This window comes from Bufo gargarizans, chromosome 1 (assembly GCF_014858855.1).
Source record: "Bufo gargarizans isolate SCDJY-AF-19 chromosome 1, ASM1485885v1, whole genome shotgun sequence".
In the NCBI taxonomy this organism is placed as follows: Eukaryota; Metazoa; Chordata; class Amphibia; order Anura; family Bufonidae; genus Bufo; species Bufo gargarizans.
The window spans coordinates 757,024,076-757,043,792 of NC_058080.1; the positions used below are offsets into that span (position 1 = coordinate 757,024,076).

Here is a 19,717-nt window from a genome sequence, read left to right on the forward strand (position 1 = left end):
GAGTGTTCACGGAGGTGAAGCAGATCTTGAGGAGGAAGGCTGGGGCGTACTGAGGGCCCGGGAGTCCATTTCCACCTACGGATCCCGGGTCATGAGCCACCTCCGTGAGTACGAAGACGCGACTAAGACCCTGAGGAGGCTCCGGGAGGAGCTGCGCGGCTTGAGGTCTTGTGTTGGAGTGGCCCCAAAGAGGAAGAAGCAGGGGCTGGAGAGCCAAATAAAGCAGCTACAAGCTGACATTGGCGAGATTGAGCAAAGGCGGACTGTACTCCGAGATAAAAGCGGCCCGTTTAAGGAAAAACTCCTAAACGAGGAACGTTTTCGGAAGATGGCGGAGGAGAAGGGGCAGATGGGGCAGCAGCCTGACAGCCAGGTGGAGAAGGAACCAGTCGTGCAGGAGGAGGATGATGATGATGACCAGCAAGATCCACCTGGCAGCCTGCAGGAGCAGATTCCGTACAGTGGGCCCCCTGCACGCCAAATAGCAAGGTCACCCAGCTGCGGCTCGGGGGATGAGTATGAGACCTGCGGCCCGGGAGGGGCCCTAGTGGAGGAGATCCAGCTCCTGGAGTCCCCAGTGCGTTTCCAGGACTTATGCTTTGGTGATGAGTTGCCACCGGAGACGCCTGGGGAAGGAAAGAAAAAGGCTAAGAAGACCAAGCTCCAGGAGCAGGTAAGATATGTATACACCCCCCTCCCTGGGACCCCCGGGTCGACCGCAGGGCCGGCTCACTGTATTAGCCCCTCTTCTCAGCCCAGCCCGTGTCCTGCAGTGGACTCGGTGCAGGAGAGAGGGGAGAGCGAGGTATCCGATATGGTGGTGAGCTCCGTCTCTGTTTGCAGTAACGGGGATGGAGCTGGTGCGACACCGGCTGAAAAGCCGGACAGGAAGGTTACTGCGGAGGATGAGAGAAAAATCTCTGGCGCTGGAGTTTGCTCCCTGATGGGAGGAGGGGGTGGCTCCACGCCACAGATGGCTGCAGGAGCTCCGATGGCTCCAACCGCTGATGACGCTGTTCCCTCGGGCCAGCAGAGGCATGAAGGAGCTGTCGGAGCTATGACGGTTACGCCTCCCAATGAAGGTCAAGAACTGAGGCCAAAGCCTTTGTTTTGTATTGGCGCTGCTGGTCCAGATGAGCGGCGCCATGAAAGAACAGATCAGCAGCGTTTGGATCAGCGGCGCCCGGTAATGGATCAGCGGCGTCCAAAAGTTGTAAATGGTAGTACTGAGGAAGCGGAGGGCAATGATAAAAGTGGGGTTGGGGCTGTGGTCTGTCTTTTGGGGGCAGCTCCGACCCCAGGGCCCAGTGATGCTGAGGTACCAATAATTACACCAAAACACACCGGTTCAGCCAGTATGAGTGAGGGAGCAGGTGGGGGGCAGAAAATTATTTTTAATAAAAATTTGTCTGGGGGTTTGGATGGTGGAGTGAATGGTGTTAGGAGGGAAGGAAGGGAGGTCGCAGAATCTGTTGTAAGTAAGGCTGGTTTGGGGATGGAAGATATGGAAGTGGGTGGTGGAGGGTCTTTGGTAAGCGGGGAGGGTGTGGAACCTGGTCCGGTTGCCCCCCCGGCTGTGGCAGCCCCTGTGCGCAGTTTTGCTACTGTCGCGGCCGGGGGGAGTAGGGGACCCTCCTTGTCCTCTGGCTCTGGGGACGGCGTTTTGCAGCGGCGTCTTCTGGAGGCTCTAAAGAGAGGGGAGAGCACAATCAATGTAGAGGGGAGGGAGGTTGATCTATCCTTTTGGATAGATAGGCATGGCCTCTCAGCCTTCCGAGAGCAAAGGAGCGGGGAGACCACGTGGTCCCTCCCGACAGCTGGGCAGGGTGCTCTCCGTAGGAATGTGGTCCGTCTGAGGTGGAGGGGCAGTGATACATGTCCTTCAAGATCAGAAGTTGTTGAGCTCCTTCTAAAGATGGGCTTCAAGGCGACAGACATCTACGCCTTGATACATCCCTATGGGACCCCTGAGTTCGATGTCAGCTTTGTTCGGCCGGAGGGACTTGAGCTCTTCTGGTCGAACTATGAGATGGCAAAGGACGAGCCCAGCTGGCGAGATTTTGCCGTCCAGGCAGTGTCTCGTCAGAACAATGTGAAGAGGGTGACCGTTCTAACCCGTAACGAGTCACTCTCGTGTATTGACATCATGACGTGGCTCGGCCGATATGGGGAGGTGGTGGAGGTTCCCAAGAAGAACAGGGATGAACATGGCATCTGGTCTGGGGCCTGGACGTTCATGGTAAAACTTAGGCTTTTAGGAAACACAGTTACTCACATACCATCTGCCACCTTCCTTGGAAGGGATCGCATCCAGATTTTCTACCAGGGTCAGCCGAAGCTCTGTCACAGATGCGGCAGCCCCACACACTTCAGTGCTAACTGCACTGTACAGAAGTGCGCGCTGTGTGGGGAGATTGGCCACCTCGCTGCATCATGTGCAGAGATTAGGTGTCACCTGTGTGGTGACTTAGGTCACCCATTCAGTCGCTGCCCTCATTCCTTTGCCAATGCGGTCAATGCCCCGGCGGGAGGAAGCCGTGAGGCCAATTCTACTGGGGCAGGGGCTGGCAGAAGTGAAGGAACAGAGGGGCCAGGGAAGAAAAGTAAGCAAAAGACGCCTGCCCAACTGAGGCGTCAGGAAAATCGCCGAAGGGAGAGGGAGATGGGTGAATCCCGGGAACCTCAGGCAACTGGGGAAGCTGGGATGACCCCTGATCTCACCCCTGAGACTGCTGCTACTGCTGAGGCCCAAAGGGACAGTGAGCTGGATGAGGAAATTAGGAGGATCCAGGAAGAGGAAGGTGCCATCTCCTCATTATCCCCCCATGACGGGGGAAGTGGGGGATGGCAAAAGCAGGGTAATAAACGTACAGGGAAAAAGGGAGATTTAAGATCTTCTCCCACCCGCCAGATGCCAAAGGAAGGTACAACCAACCCCCCTCTGATTAGTCTCTCAAACCGGTTCCAAGCCATTGGTGACACCTCCCCCTCCTCAGGGGAGGGAGCCGGTGGGGAGGTTTCGGGAGTCGCGGTGACACCTGGGCCTGCGGGGGACGCCGAGCCTCCTTCTACTGGGGAAAACATGTCCTCAGGGGTGGGGGCTGGCTTGGAGTCAGAGCACAAGGGCAGAGGTGAAATGGACACATCTGTTTGTTTGAAGAGGGGTAAGCCATCATCTGATGAAAAAGTTGGTGGGGGCAGTGGGAAAAGAAAGCCATCTAATTCAATCACCCATGATGGCGGCACTCACTCCGTTGACGCTGGCGTCCATTAATGTCGCCAGCATTAAGTCAGATACGGCTAGATTTGCGGCCTTTGATTTTTTCAGCCGGGTTGAAGCTGACATTTTGTTTTTGCAGGAGACCAGGCTGCCAGATTTGGCATCTGTATTTAAAGCTAAAAGGGAGTGGCGACGCGGATCCTCCTACTGGTCTCTTGCGGCCGAGCCGTATAGCGGGGTGGCAGTCCTTTTTACTGCACCGGTAGAATGCCGACGGGTTATTGAATTAGAAATGGGGAGGTGCCTGATCCTGGATGTCCTCATGAGGGGACAAGAACTTCGTCTAATTAACATCTATGGTCCCCAGTCCAAGTGGGACCGTAAGTGTCTCTTCATGAGGATCAAGCCCTATCTTTTTACAAGTCGGCAGGTGGTCTTTGGAGGGGACTTCAATACTGTCACGAGGCCCCAGGATAGGGGAGGTTCCAGGGACAAGCTGACTTACGACAGCATTGCGCTTAATAAAATAGCTAGTGAGGCTCGTCTGGTGGATGTCCACATCCGGCACACCCCAGGCCACCCGGGGTTCACCTATCATAGGGCTAGTTGTAGGTCTAGAATAGACAGGTTTTATTTAAAGGAGGAAGCCGTCTCTTCAGCCGTGTCCGCTGTGGAGGTGGAGTTCTCCGACCACTGTATGATTTTGTTTTCTCTGAATGTTGCAGAGACCCCCCGAATGGGAAGGGGCTACTGGAGGCTCAATTCGTCTCTCTTGGAAGAAGCGGAGATAAGACAGTCCTTTGAGGATTTCGTTCAGAGCCAGGTACCATTGCTGGATCTCTGCGGCAGTAAGTCTGAGTGGTGGGAGATCTTCAAGGAAAGGGTGGGGAGATTCTTCCGCCAGCTCTCGAGCCTCAGGAGTCTGAGTAAGTATCGCCTGTATCAGGGCCTGAGGAGGAAACTCGAACGTCTTGTCTCGACTGGGGGTAGCCGTGAGGAGATCTCCAGAGTGAAGTCTTTGCTTATGAGGTGTCAGTACGATAGGCACGCATCTTTGGTTTTTGAGAGGGATTACGGGAAATACCGCTCGCCCGACCCTTACAAAAACTGCAGGATGTCAGTGAGTAGTAAGATTGTGTCAGGACTGATTGATAGTACGGGTTCTCTGAGAAGGTCCAGATCAGGGATCCTGGAGGTTGTCAGATCCTTTTACTCACATCTCATGGCAAGGAGGGATCTTGATCGTGATAAGATATCGGCTTTCCTGACTGAAACTGTCCCTGAACCAGGGGTAGACCCCTCTCTTGACGGTTTGACGGAAATGATCAGTGAAGAGGAAGTCAGTCTGGTGATTGAGGGGCTTGCTCCCAAAAAATCACCTGGTCCGGATGGCTTAACATCTGAGTTTTACAAGACCTTTAAGGACACCTTAGTTCCCCTCTTGACTGAGGTATTAAATGAGTGTCTCTCCTCGGGTACTCTACCAAAGTCAATGAGGAGGTCGGCCCTGATCATCCTGTCAAAGGGTAAAGATCCTTTCCACATTGAGAATTGGCGTCCCATAGCGCTCCTCGGTGTGGACAGAAAGATTTTGGCAAAGGTGCTATTTAATCGGCTGGTGAAGTTTGCACCCCAGCTCCTTTCTGGGGCCCAGCATTGCTCTGTTCCCGGCCACAGTACTTTTAGTGCTGTGCTCAGTGTCCGGGAGGCCGTGGAGCGGAGCAGGGCAGGGCAGGTCACTGGAAGGGGTACATGCTGTCCTTGGATCAGGCAAAAGCATTTGATCGTGTTAACCACGAGTACCTCTGGTCTGTCCTTCTGAGATATGGCCTGCCCGGGGGGTTTGTTGATTGGCTTAAGACCTTGTATGCAGGGGCAGAGAGTTTCCCGCTTGTGAATGGTTGGATTGGGCGTCCTTTTGGGGTGGGATCTGGGGTTCGCCAGGGTTGTCCTCTGAGCCCGCTTTTGTACGTGTTCGCGATCGATCCCTTCCTTAGAGGGGTTGATCGTGGGCCGTTGGCGGGCATCGGGATGGACCGGGCGGCTCCGGAGACTACACTGAGGGTGGTGGCGTATGCTGATGACGTAACTATCTTTGTGTCTTCGAGAGGGGAGGCAGAGTGGGTACTGTCTGAGGTAGAGCGCTACTCAGAGTCATCTGGGTCCAAGATCAACCGAGATAAGTGTGAGAGTCTCTGGCTGGGAGGTGGAGATCCTGGTTTTGATCTCCCGGACACCCTTCCAGAGCCCCAGGAATCTACAAAAGTCCTCGGCATTGAATTTGGCCAGGGGGATTACCCCCATCAAAACTGGGATAGCAGGCTTAAGATTGCCGCTCAGAAGGTGGACCAGTGGAAGGGTTGGTCTTTAACCCTCAGGGAAAGGGTGAACATTATCAAAACCTACCTGATCCCTTTGCTGTTATATCTGGGCAGTGTGTGCGTCTTGCCGGAACCTTTCTGGACTCGGGTCTACAGTCTGTTCTTCCAGATGTTATGGGGAAACAGACTGAACCTTGTCAAGAGGGAGGTTACTTACCGTACGAGGAGACTAGGAGGGTTGGGTATGGTCAACCCTGTGGTGTTCCTGGTGAACACCTTTATTAAGATTAATCTCTCGAACCTCTGGCAAGAGAGGGCTCCTCTGTGGGTAGCCTCCTGTCGGGGATGGTTTCGGCCTTTCTTCCAGGAATGGGAGACAGGGGGGCAAGTGAAGGATCTCCGCACACCACATGGGCATCTCCCGGCTTATGCTGCCCTGGTTCTGAAGGTATTACGTCGGTGGGGTCTGGGGATGTGGGAAATCAGGACTCAGTCAAGGAGACTCCTTGACCAGAGGGTTCTGTTGACCCATTTCCAGAAACCTCTGGCCCTCAGGGACTGCCCAGGTCGGGATCTGAGGGTTGGGTTACGGCTTTTAAATTCCAATAGGATCCCCTTGAAGTTCTTTGACTTGACTTGGCGCTGCTTCCATGGGAAACTGTGTGTGAGGGACAATCTGAAGTGTAGGAGCTCTGAGGACAGGGGGTGTCCCCGTGAGGAGTGCGGTGGTGTGCTGGAAAGCATGGACCACTTCCTGCTTCATTGTCCCTTTAACACAGAGGTTTACACCAGGGTGGGGACCTCCATTGGCTGGCCTAGGCTGGTCACTCTCTCCTATGCGGAATGGGCCTATGGAGCATTCAGACACCTGGGTGGTAGGGACCTTTGCACTTTATTCCTAGTCAGCTCAGTGGTCAGGTACTACACGTGGCATGCACGGTGTTTAGTTTCGACGCAACGCAAAATCCTCCCCGAGGATGAGGTGGTTAGGAACATTCTCGGAGACAGGGGCGTAGCTATAGGGGGTGCAGAGGTAGCAATCGCTACCGGGCCCAGGAGCCTGAGGGGGCCCAAAGTCCTTTGTGCCATATAAGAAGACACCAGTATTATAGAAAGTACATGCTGGTCAAGTTACACCTCTGGCTGAAGGGAAGGGGTTAGGTCAAGAATTTGGATTGAGGGGGGATGCTGTTTCAATTTTTGCCTCAGGTGGCACGAAGGCTATGTGTTTCCCTGTCCCTTGCCACAAAGTAGGGGGCCCAAGCTGAACTCTTGCACCAGGGCCCATGAGCCTTTAGCTACGCCCCTGCTCGGAGACCTGGTGAAGGTGCGCTCTCTGGAGTACGAGAGGTTGGGGGCGGGTAGAGCCTCTCTCCTCTGGAGGGGTTTTGCCTTTAGGGTACCCTAGCCTGTTGTCTCCCCTCCCGGTGGTGGGCTGAAGCTGACACTGTAGATTTTTGTTTTGTTTTGGTGGCTGTATGAGGACATAGGGCTTGCAGGCGCCAAACTTGGGCTTTAATGGGTTGTGTGTGGCTGAAAAGCCTCACGGTGGGTGGTGAGGTTAAGGTCTACTATGTAATGTACTATGTAATGTAGTTTATATGTCTTTATGTCTATATATATTTGTATATTTGTATAGGTTGAGTTGTCGGGTGTAGTGTTAGGTTGGGTGGTGGGTAAATGGGGGGAGGGTTCCATGGAACATTGGGGACTTTGGGACATATAAGAAAATCCTGGGCTGGTTCATGGACGTCTATTATCATGTACTGGGGGCATGGGATGCGGGACCAGCTCAGGGACCCAAAAAAAAAATAAAAAAAATAAAAAAAAAATATATATATATATATATATATATAATATAAAAAAAAAAAAAAAAATTGTGTGTTGCATTGGGGTGGTGGTGGGTGGGCTTTTTGTAAGTTTAACTTCTGTATTTGTTAAGTGTAGGTAGGTGCAACCGGATCAGGAAGGTTAGTACATGTACATAGATATTGTAAATATTGTACATAGCTGGTGTTCTGTGGCGAGTGGGCTGGACCGGTGCTGTCTGCGCCGCGCTGAGGAGCATCATGTCCTGTATGGTTGGTTTGGTCTCTGTTTTATATATTTATTTATCTGTTTGTTTTAAAATTTTAATAAAAGAAATACAGGATGTAACTCAGGATCAGTACAGGATAAGTAATGTAATGTATGTACACAGTGACTGCACCAGCAGAATAGTGAGTGCAGCTCTGGAGTATAATACAGGATGTAATCAGGATCAGTAATGTAATGTGGGGTATAACACTAATAATGGTGGACACACGGTGGATCAGAAGTTGTAAACATCTCTGATTCCCGTTTTCCCCATGGGATAAATAATTGATCAGTATAGTTAGAATTATTTGGATCTGGGGGAGGGGGTCTCACAACAACAGTATGCTCCTGGGGTGATGGATGATGGGAGTGATACTTTGTGTGAGATCAAGAGGTTAGATTGTGAGCTCCTGGGGTCAGGGATGATGGGTGTGATTACCCTCTGTGTTGTCACTATATATAGGACACACAGCGCAGGATTTGCCCGGTTAGTCTCACAGCCCACGGGCAGTCACCCAGCTTTCCAGAGACCCTGCATATCACTGACGTCTGCCTGTACCCCTGCTATACCGAGGCTCAGGAGCGGCCGCTGGACTCGCTGGCCCCTGATCTTTTCTGGGATTGGGAGCACAGATGGGATTTTAACCCATCTGATCTGTTGCTTCCTTAAGAGATGAGCAGCGGCGGGCATGTCTGGCAGCCGCTTATCTTCCTCAACCCACTGAATGGGGCTCATGTGTGGGTCGACGGCATTACAAACTGCAAGTCCGCAGGGTTATCCTCAGCGGATTCCCTGGTGGATATATCTGATGGACAATTCTGCAGTGTGAATGCGCCCCTATAGCTGCTGATGGTGCCAACATTTTGGCAGACTGAAGATGTAAAAGGGCGGGCGCTATAAGTTTAGGGTTACAGAAAAGTCCTTCAATTTCTCAAAGTCCTTCCACCTGTCCGGCTGCAGAGGAGATGTATGTGAGCTCAGTGGAGAAAGAGGCGCTCAGCCCCCGTCCAGAGAAGACGTCAGTATTTGTCGCCTCAGATACAGCACCAGACGTCTGCAGGGGTCAGGGCCCGGTAACTGATTATTCCGTGATGTCTACCCCCATCCGCCATACTTACAGGCAGATGTAACGCCAACCTAGGCGGCTGAGCGCCTCTTTCACCACTTGGCACCCCCATGTAGCAGCCGGAGGGGGAACACTTACCTTTGGCATTTTGCGCAGGTTTGGAGACAGCTTCAGGCATATGACATGTCCGCGATCGTCCCCGACGATAATCACGGGGTAGACGGGGTTAAACTCAATGTGAGTCAGCTTGGTTTTCTTCTTGGCCACCACGGCCTGCTGGCACAGGGCTTCATACTTGTTGACAGACAAGTCGAACACGTGGACCTGCGGGGCGGACAAGGGAAGAGGTGAGAGGCGGGTAGGACGCTGGTCAAGAACACTTCACACATCATAGTCCTCTGCTTTAACCATCTCTCTAGTCACATACAGAGCTGCATACAAAACTACGCTGAGGTGCCTTCAGCATGCGGTGCATTACAGGAATTGACCCGTGCTGGTCGCAAGGCATCTAATACTTCAAGGAGCTGCAGGCAGGAGTACTGTCGATGCAGCTCTAGATATGACTGGAGTATAAGACAGGATAGTGTTGAAGATCAGAACAATAAGACAACGCTCAGTTCTTCCACTAGTCAGTTGGACGATAACTGCGGTGGACATGAAGCGGTTAAGGACCTGTGGGCGCAGGGGGATAATCTGCATTATTTCCACATGCTGGAGCTGGATTATCAGGGCAGCCATGATAAGCCGGGATTTTCTGCCTGGAAGCCACCAGATCCTCTACTTATGTAGTTACGGTGTGGGGTGTAGCGGGAGCCTCCCGGATCAGTGGAATCTTATCTGCCGGGTCACCAGGAGGGCGGCGACAAAAGAGGAACTCATTTCAGTCCCAAAAATTATTGGATGAAGGACGGGCGAGACTCATCTAATCGAGCATCACCTGCCGGATATCAGGCGGCCATAACGGACCCCACGCAGTAATTACAGGGTGTGACCCCAAGAAGACCCCATGCGGTAATTACAGGGTGTGACCCCTCGGACCTTGAGCAGTAATTACAGGGTGTGACCCCAAGACCCCACACGGTAATTACAGGATGTGACCCCCTCGGACCCTGAGCGGTAATTACAGGGTGTGACCCCAAGAAGACCCCATGCGGTAATTACAGGATGTGATCCCTCGGACCCTGAATGGTGATTACAGGGTGTGACCCCAAGAAGACCCCACACGGTAATTACAGGATGTGACCCCTCGGACCTTGGGCAGTGATTACGGGGTGTGATCCCAAGATCCCACACAGTAATTACAGGGAGTGACCCCAAGACTCCGGGTGGTTATCACAGGATGTGACCCCTTGGACCCTGAGCGGTAAATGACAGGGCGAGACCCCGGGTGGTTATCACAGGATGAGACCCCTCAGAACCCGGGTGGTGATTACAGGGTGTGACCCCTCAGGCGCCAGGTAATAATTACAGGATGTGACCCCTTGGAGCCCGGGTGGTGATTACATGGTGTGACCCCTAGGATCGCAGGCAGTAATTACAGGATGTAGCCCCTCAGATCCTGGGTGATGATTACAGGGTGTGACCCCTCGGACCTCAGGCAATGATTACAGGGTGTGACCCCTCGGACCCCAGGCAATGATTACAGGGTGTGACACCTCAGTCCATATGTGGTGATTACAGAGATTTACCCCTTGGACCTCGGGTGGGGATTACAAGGTGTGACTCCCTCATCTCCAAGGTGGTCATTACTGTGAGTGACCCCTCGGACGCGGGCGATGATTACAGGGTGTGTCCCCCTCGGATCCCGGGCTGTGATTATAGGGCGTGCCCCTCTGATCCTTGTGATTAGGGCCTCTGGGTACCATATGACTGGCATAGGATGGGCTCCAGTGCGAGGCGCATGCCCTGCAGACAATTCCCGGCGCTCACACAGACATATTTGAGGACATATGGTTCGCTGCATGAATTATACACGGCTCTGGGGGATCCGGCGCGCCCTGTGAATCGTGTCGATGTGCACAATGTGACCGTCGCCACATAAACTGGGGATTATGAATATTTAACACAGCACATCTGAAAGCAACGAGAGGCCAGCCATTAACCCTTCCTCTGCCCGTGTCCTTAGTCATGTCCTGGAAAGCTGGGTGACCACCAATATGGCGGCTCTGTAGTGATATTTGGTAGCCGCCCCGGACCCCCTACCAGGGTCTTTTTCAGTGAAGTCTGTGGCGTTATGGAGACAGCCGAGCTTGGCGCTGCTGGAAAACCATCAGGGACCCCCATGTACCTGAGAAGTGGGGGTTCTGGAGGTGACTGCTGGATCTGCAGAGCCCTCCTGTACAGGGACAGTGGGTGGTGGCGGTCCCTATAACCCAATGGCACCCGGTTTACCGCGTCTACCCCAGCACAGTCCGGCAGAGACCAGCCATCTTCCCAGTCAGTCCCTAAATCCTGTAAATTCGCCTTTAGATAAACTCTGCATTTCCTGCACCAGTTCCATACTGGACTGGATCCATCGGAAAGCGCTCAGTGTGGGCCGGCGAGCCGACGAAATACCGGAGGCTGCACCTGCGCCGCTGATCATCCGAGGGAAGACACTAATAGAAAAGAAAAGCAGCACATTGAATATTTCACGCAAGACTGCGCTTCAATCTACACGCTCCAGCAAGGATGACTGCTGAATTATGCATCCGCTCGACCTGGGGAACACGACAAATACGTCAGCCTCCGCGGGAACGGCACAAACACCTCCGACCGCCAGCATATGGTACAGGACAGGACACACAGCGGCCACAAAATGATAGAATGGAACAGATAAAATAATGCAATACACATAATACATAACGTACAACGATATAACAATCTACTATCATATACAACAGTGCCCATGTCTGGCGGGAAATAATACTACAGCAGATGTAATAGTAATAAACTAAAAAGACTAAAAAACACTAAAAACAAAAAAAAAATTTATTTGACTGCAAAGTTGGGTCCACAGAACAAATTACTGGGATTATCTAGAAATGGGCCCCATAGCGACAAGTCCCACTCTGGACGATGCCACCGACATCATATCCGGCTGTTGGGAGACTGTATGGGGACGGGGACCCTGTGCAGGTGGATGAGGTTAGAGAGGACCCAGCGCGGTCCGTGTCCCAATGTGCAGGGGCATGCTCACAACTGGTAACACCCAGATACGTCAATCTCTAGTAGGAATGATGGAGGAACGCCACAATGCACAGCCATAAGAATGGATGCTCCAGTATGGTTAGGACACGAGAAATGCATGTAGATACTAAGGCAGGCCGGTCAGGAGGGGGTCCTCTCACCGCTCGCTGCCGGGCACACAGGTGCTGGGTCACACCACAAACTTCCATGATGCAAATCTGCCCTGAACAATGGAGCTGCAGTAATAAACAAAGCTGCATGCAAATCATGTGATGGATATATGACTGGGGAGCAGGAGGGGATAGGTACACTGCCGACATGATGAGCTGGAGGGCCACAGCTTGTAGACCCCAAGACTAGATCATAACCCACCAACCAACCAACCGGAACCCAAGAACAACGGCAAAAGGCTTAAAGAAGAATGAGAGATAAATACACAAAGACCCTGCAGGCACACATAGGGTCATACAGTGCCCACATAATACTGCCATAAAGTGCCCACATAATACTGCCATAAAGTGCCCACATAATACTGCCATAAAGTGTCCACATAATACTGCCATAAAGTGCCCACATAATGCTGCCATAAAGTGCCCACATAATACTGCCATAAAGTGCCCACTTAATGCTGCCATAAAGTGCCCACATAATACTGCCATAAAGTGACCACATAAGGTCATACAGTGCAAACATAATAATGCCATAAAGTGCCCACATAATAATGCCATAAAGTGCCCACATAATAATGCCATAAAGTGCCCACATAATACTGCCATAAAGTGCCCACATAATACTGCCATAAAGTGACCACTTAATGCTGCCATAAAGTGACCACATAAGGTCATACAGTGCCCACATAATTATGCCATAAAGTGACCACATAATAATGCCATAAAGTGTCCACATAATACTGCCATAAAGTGCCCACATAAGAATGCCATAAAGTGCCCACATAAGAATGCCATAAAGTGCCCACATAAGGTTATACAGTGCCCACATAATACTGCCATAAAGTGCCCACATAAGGTTATACAGTGCCCACATAATGCTGCCATAAAGTGCACACATAATACTGCCATAAAGTGCCCACATAATACTGCCATAAAGTGCCCACATAATGCTGCCATAAAGTGCCCACATAATGCTGCCATAAAGTGCCCACATAATGCTGCCATAAAGTGCCCACATAATGCTGCCATAAAGTGCCCACATAATGCTGCCATAAAGTGCCCACATAATGCTGCCATAAAGTGCCCACATAATACTGCCATAAAGTGCCCACATAATGCTGCCATAAAGTGTCCACATAATGCTGCCATAAAGTGCCCACATAATACTGCCATAAAGTGCCCACATAATACTGCCATAAAGTGCCCACATAATACTGCCATAAAGTGCCCACATAATACTGCCATAAAGTGCCCACATAATACTGCCATAAAGTGCCCACATAATACTGCCATAAAGTGCCCACATAATGCAGCCATAAGTGCCCACATAATGCAGCCATAAAGTGCCCACATAATGCTGCCATAAAGTGCCCACATAATGCTGCCATAAAGTGCCCACATAAGGTCATACAGTGCCCACATAATAATGCCATAAAGTGCCCACATAATAATGCCATAAAGTGCCCACATAATAATGCCATAAAGTGTCCACATAATACTGCCATAAAGTGCCCACATAATACTGCCATAAAGTGCCCACATAAGCATGCCATAAAGTGCCCACATAAGGTTATACAGTGCCCACATAATACTGCCATAAAGTGCCCACATAAGGTTATACAGTGCCCACATAATACTGTTATACAGTGCCCACATAATACTGCCATAAAGTGCCCACATAATACTGCCATAAAGTGCCCACATAATACTGCCATAAAGTGCCCACATAATACTGCCATAAAGTGCCCACATAATACTGCCATAAAGTGCCCACATAATACTGCCATAAAGTGCCCACATAATGCTGCCATAAAGTGCCCACATAATGCTGCCATAAAGTGCCCACATAATGCTGCCATAAAGTGCCCACATAATACTGCCATAAAGTGCCCACATAATACTGCCATAAAGTGCCCACATAATACTGCCATAAAGTGTCCACATAATACTGCCATAAAGTGCCCACATAATACTGCCATAAAGTGCCCACATAATACTGCCATAAAGTGCCCACATAATGCAGCCATAAAGTGCCCACATAATGCAGCCATAAAGTGCCCACATAATGCAGCCATAAAGTGCCCACATAATACTGCCATAAAGTGCCCACATAATACTGCCATAAAGTGCCCACATAATACTGCCATAAAGTGCCCACTTAATGCTGCCATAAAGTGCCCACATAATACTGCCATAAAGTGACCACATAAGGTCATACAGTGCCCACATAATAATGCCATAAAGTGCCCACATAATAATGCCATAAAGTGCCCACATAATACTGCCATAAAGTGCCCACATAATACTGCCATAAAGTGACCACTTAATGCTGCCATAAAGTGACCACATAAGGTCATACAGTGCCCACATAATAATGCCATAAAGTGCCCACATAATAATGCCATAAAGTGTCCACATAATACTGCCATAAAGTGCCCACATAAGAATGCCATAAAGTGCCCACATAAGAATGCCATAAAGTGCCCACATAAGGTTATACAGTGCCCACATAATACTGCCATAAAGTGCCCACATAAGGTTATACAGTGCCCACATAATGCTGCCATAAAGTGCACACATAATACTGCCATAAAGTGCCCACATAATACTGCCATAAAGTGCCCACATAATGCTGCCATAAAGTGCCCACATAATGCTGCCATAAAGTGCCCACATAATGCTGCCATAAAGTGCCCACATAATGCTGCCATAAAGTGCCCACATAATGCTGCCATAAAGTGCCCACATAATGCTGCCATAAAGTGCCCACATAAGAATGCCATAAAGTGCCCACATAAGGTTATACAGTGCCCACATAATACTGCCATAAAGTGCCCACATAAGGTTATACAGTGCCCACATAATACTGCCATAAAGTGCCCACATAAGGTTATACAGTGCCCACATAATGCTGCCATAAAGTGCACACATAATACTGCCATAAAGTGCCCACATAATACTGCCATAAAGTGCTCACATAATGCTGCCATAAAGTGCCCACATAATGCTGCCATAAAGTGCCCACATAATGCTGCCATAAAGTGCCCACATAATGCTGCCATAAAGTGCCCACATAATGCTGCCATAAAGTGCCCACATAATGCTGCCATAAAGTGCCCACATAATGCTGCCATAAAGTGCCCACATAATGCTGCCATAAAGTGCCCACATAATACTGCCATAAAGTGCCCACATAATGCTGCCATAAAGTGTCCACATAATACTGCCATAAAGTGCCCACATAATACTGCCATAAAGTGCCCACATAATACTGCCATAAAGTGCCCACATAATACTGCCATAAAGTGCCCACATAATACTGCCATAAAGTGCCCACATAATGCAGCCATAAAGTGCCCACATAATGCAGCCATAAAGTGCCCACATAATGCTGCCATAAAGTGCCCACATAATGCTGCCATAAAGTGCCCACATAATGCTGCCATAAAGTGCCCACTTAATGCTGCCATAAAGTGACCACATAAGGTCATACAGTGCCCACATAATAATGCCATAAAGTGCCCACATAATAATGCCATAAAGTGTCCACATAATACTGCCATAAAGTGCCCACATAATACTGCCATAAAGTGCCCACATAAGAATGCCATAAAGTGCCCACATAAGGTTATACAGTGCCCACATAATACTGCCATAAAGTGCCCACATAAGGTTATACAGTGCCCACATAATACTGTTATACAGTGCCCACATAATACTGCCATAAAGTGCCCACATAATACTGCCATAAAGTGCCCACATAATACTGCCATAAAGTGCCCACATAATACTGCCATAAAGTGCCCACATAATACTGCCATAAAGTGCCCACATAATGCTGCCATAAAGTGCCCACATAATGCTGCCATAAAGTGCCCACATAATGCTGCCATAAAGTGCCCACATAATACTGCCATAAAGTGCCCACATAATACTGCCATAAAGTGTCCACATAATACTGCCATAAAGTGCCCACATAATACTGCCATAAAGTGCCCACATAATACTGCCATAAAGTGCCCACATAATGCAGCCATAAAGTGCCCACATAATGCAGCCATAAAGTGCCCACATACAGGGAGTGCAGAATTATTAGGCAAGTTGTATTTTTGAGGATTAATTTTATTATTGAACAACAACCATGTTCTCAATGAACCCAAAAAACTCATTAATATCAAAGCTGAATATTTTTGGAAGTAGTTTTTAGTTTGTTTTTAGTTTTAGCTATTTTAGGGGGATATCTGTGTGTGCAGGTGACTATTACTGTACATAATTATTAGGCAACTTAACAAAAAACTAATATATACCCATTTCAATTATTTATTTTTACCAGTGAAACCAATATAACATCTCAACATTCACAAATATACATTTCTGACATTCAAAAACAAATCAGTGACCAATATAGCCACCTTTCTTTGCAAGGACACTCAAAAGCCTGCCATCCATGGATTCTGTCAGTGTTTTGATCTGTTCACCATCAACATTGCGTGCAGCAGCAACCACAGCCTCCCAGACACTGTTCAGAGAGGTGGACTGTTTTCCCTCCTTGTAAATCTCACATTTGATGATGGACCACAGGTTCTCAATGGGGTTCAGATCAGGTGAACAAGGAGGCCATGTCATTAGATTTTCTTCTTTTATACCCTTTCTTGCCAGCCACGCTGTGGAGTACTTGGACGCGTGTGATGGAGCATTGTCCTGCATGAAAATCATGTTTTTCTTGAAGGATGCAGACTTCTTCCTGTACCACTGCTTGAAGAAGGTGTCTTCCAGAAACTGGCAGTAGGACTGGGAGTTGAGCTTGACTCCATCCTCAACCCAAAAAGGCCCCACAAGCTCATCTTTGATGATACCAGCCCAAACCAGTACTCCACCTCCACCTTGCTGGCGTCTGAGTCGGACTAGAGCTCTCTGCCCTTTACCAATCCAGCCACGGGCCCATCCATCTGGCCCATCAAGACTCACTCTCATTTCATCAGTCTATAAAACCTTAGAAAAATCAGTCTTGAGATATTTCTTGGCCCAGTCTTGACGTTTCAGCTTGTGTGTCTTGTTCAGTGGTGGTCGTCTTTCAGCCTTTCTTACCTTGGCCATGTCTCTGAGTATTGCACACCTTGTGCTTTTGGGCACTCCAGTGATGTTGCAGCTCTGAAATATGGCCAAACTGGTGGCAAGTGGCATCTTGGCAGCTGCACGCTTGACTTTTCTCAGTTCATGGGCAGTTATTTTGCGCCTTGGTTTTTCCACACGCTTCTTGCGACCCTGTTGACTATTTTGAATGAAACGCTTGATTGTTCGATGATCACGCTTCAGAAGCTTTGCAATTTTAAGAGTGCTGCATCCCTCTGCAAGATATCTCACTATTTTTGACTTTTCTGAGCCTGTCAAGTCCTTCTTTTGACCCATTTTGCCAAAGGAAAGGAAGTTGCCTAATAATTATGCACACCTGATATAGGGTGTTGATGTCATTAGACCACACCCCTTCTCATTACAGAGATGCACATCACCTAATATGCTTAATTGGTAGTAGGCTTTCGAGCCTATACAGCTTGGAGTAAGACAACATGCATAAAGAGGATGATGTGGTCAAAATACTCATTTGCCTAATAATTCTGCACGTAGTGTAATGCAGCCATAAAGTGCCCACATAATGCTGCCATAAAGTGCCCACATAATGCTGCCATAAAGTGCCCACATAATACTGCCATAAAGTGCCCACATAATGCTGCCATAAAGTGCCCACATAATACTGCCATAAAGTACCCACATAATACTGCCATAAAGTACCCACATAAGGTTATACAGTGCCCACATAATACTGCCATAAAGTGCCCACATAAGGTTATACAGTGCCCACATAATACTGCCATAAAGTGCCCACATAAGGTTATACAGTGCCCACATAATACTGCCATAAAGTGCCCACATAAGGTTATACAGTGACCACATAATGCTGCCATAAAGTGCACACATAATACTGCCATAAAGTGCACACATAAAACAATACTGCTCCCACATAATACAGTCATAAAGTAAACACATAGCACCATACAATGCCTGCATAATACATAAGGTGCCCACATAAAGCCATACAGTGCCCACATAGTACTGCCATACAATAAACATATAGGAAGACATTTATTATGCAGTTTACTTCATTTTTTGTGACATTAAAGTTTCAAATTTTGTTGCATGCTATTTTTGAGGCAGCATTTAAGACTTTCCACCAAATAATACTGCCATACAATAAACACATGGGGGCACATTTATTAAGACTGGCGTTTTATGCCTAAAAAACAAACAAAAAAACCCCATAGAAAATGGCAAATGATATGGGTCTGCCGGCCCCTCTCCTTCCACGCCGCGCCCACTTTTTTAGACCTGGCATGATCGGGGAGAAGTTAGGCGTATTTCTGTTTAATAAATGACCCCCACGGAGCCATACAGTGCCCACATAATACTGTCATACAATAAAGCACAGTGCCATACAGTACCCACATAATACGGTCATACAATAAAGCACAGTGCCATACAGTGCCCACATAATACTGTCATACAATAAAGCACAGTGCCATACAGTACCCACATAATACTGTCATACAATAAAGCACAGTGCCATACAGTACCCACATAATACGGTCATACAATAAAGCACAGTGCCATACAGTGCCCACATAATACTGTCATACAATAAAGCACAGTGCCATACAGTGCCCTCATAATACTGTCATACAATAAAGCACAGTGCCATACAGTACCCACATAATACGGTCATACAATAAAGCACAGTGCCATACAGTGCCCACATAATACTGTCATACAATAAAGCACAGTGCCATACAGTGCCCTCATAATACTGTCATACAATAAAGCACAGTGCCATACAGTACCCACATAATACGGTCATACAATAAAGCACAGTGCCATACAGTGCCCTCATAATACTGTCATACAATAAAGCACAGTGCCATACAGTGCCCACATAATACGGTCATACAATAAAGCACAGTGCCATACAGTGCCCACATAATACGGTCATACAATAAAGCACAGTGCCATACAGTGCCCTCATAATACTGTCATACAATACAGCAGAGTGCCCACATAATACTGTCATACAATAAAGCACAGTGCCATACAGTGCCCACATAATACTGTCATACAATAAAGCACAGTGCCATACAGTGCCCTCATAATACTGTCATACAATAAAGCACAGTGCCATACAGTACCCACATAATACGGTCATACAATAAAGCACAGTGCCATACAGTGCCCACATAATACGGTCATACAATAAAGCACAGTGCCATACAGTGCCCTCATAATACTATCATACAATAAAGCACAGTGCCATACAGTGCCCACATAATACTGTCATACAATACAGCACAGTGCCATACAGTACCCACATAATACGGTCATACAATAAAGCACAGTGCCATACAGTGCCCGCATAATACTGTCATACAATAAAGCACAGTGCCATACAGTACCCACATAATACGGTCATACAATAAAGCACAGTGCCATACAGTGCCCACATAATACTGTCATACAATAAAGCACAGTGCCATACAGTGCCCACATAATACGGTCATACAATAAAGCACAGTGCCATACAGTGCCCACATAATACGGTCATACAATAAAGCACAGTGCCATACAGTGCCCTCATAATACTGTCATACA

At 48.6% G+C, this 19,717-nt stretch overlaps 1 protein-coding gene across 1 annotated transcript in view; it reads right to left on the reverse strand.

Annotated features, from left to right (window-relative positions):
* LOC122938256 (dynein axonemal intermediate chain 1-like) overlaps window positions 1-19,717 on the reverse strand; it is an 86,148-nt gene that overhangs the window by 10,699 nt on the left and 55,732 nt on the right. The window contains exon 20 of the mRNA XM_044293645.1: window positions 8,823-9,008. Within this exon, the coding sequence (XP_044149580.1) occupies window positions 8,823-9,008 (186 nt within the window). The remainder of the gene's footprint in view (window positions 1-8,822; window positions 9,009-19,717) is intronic.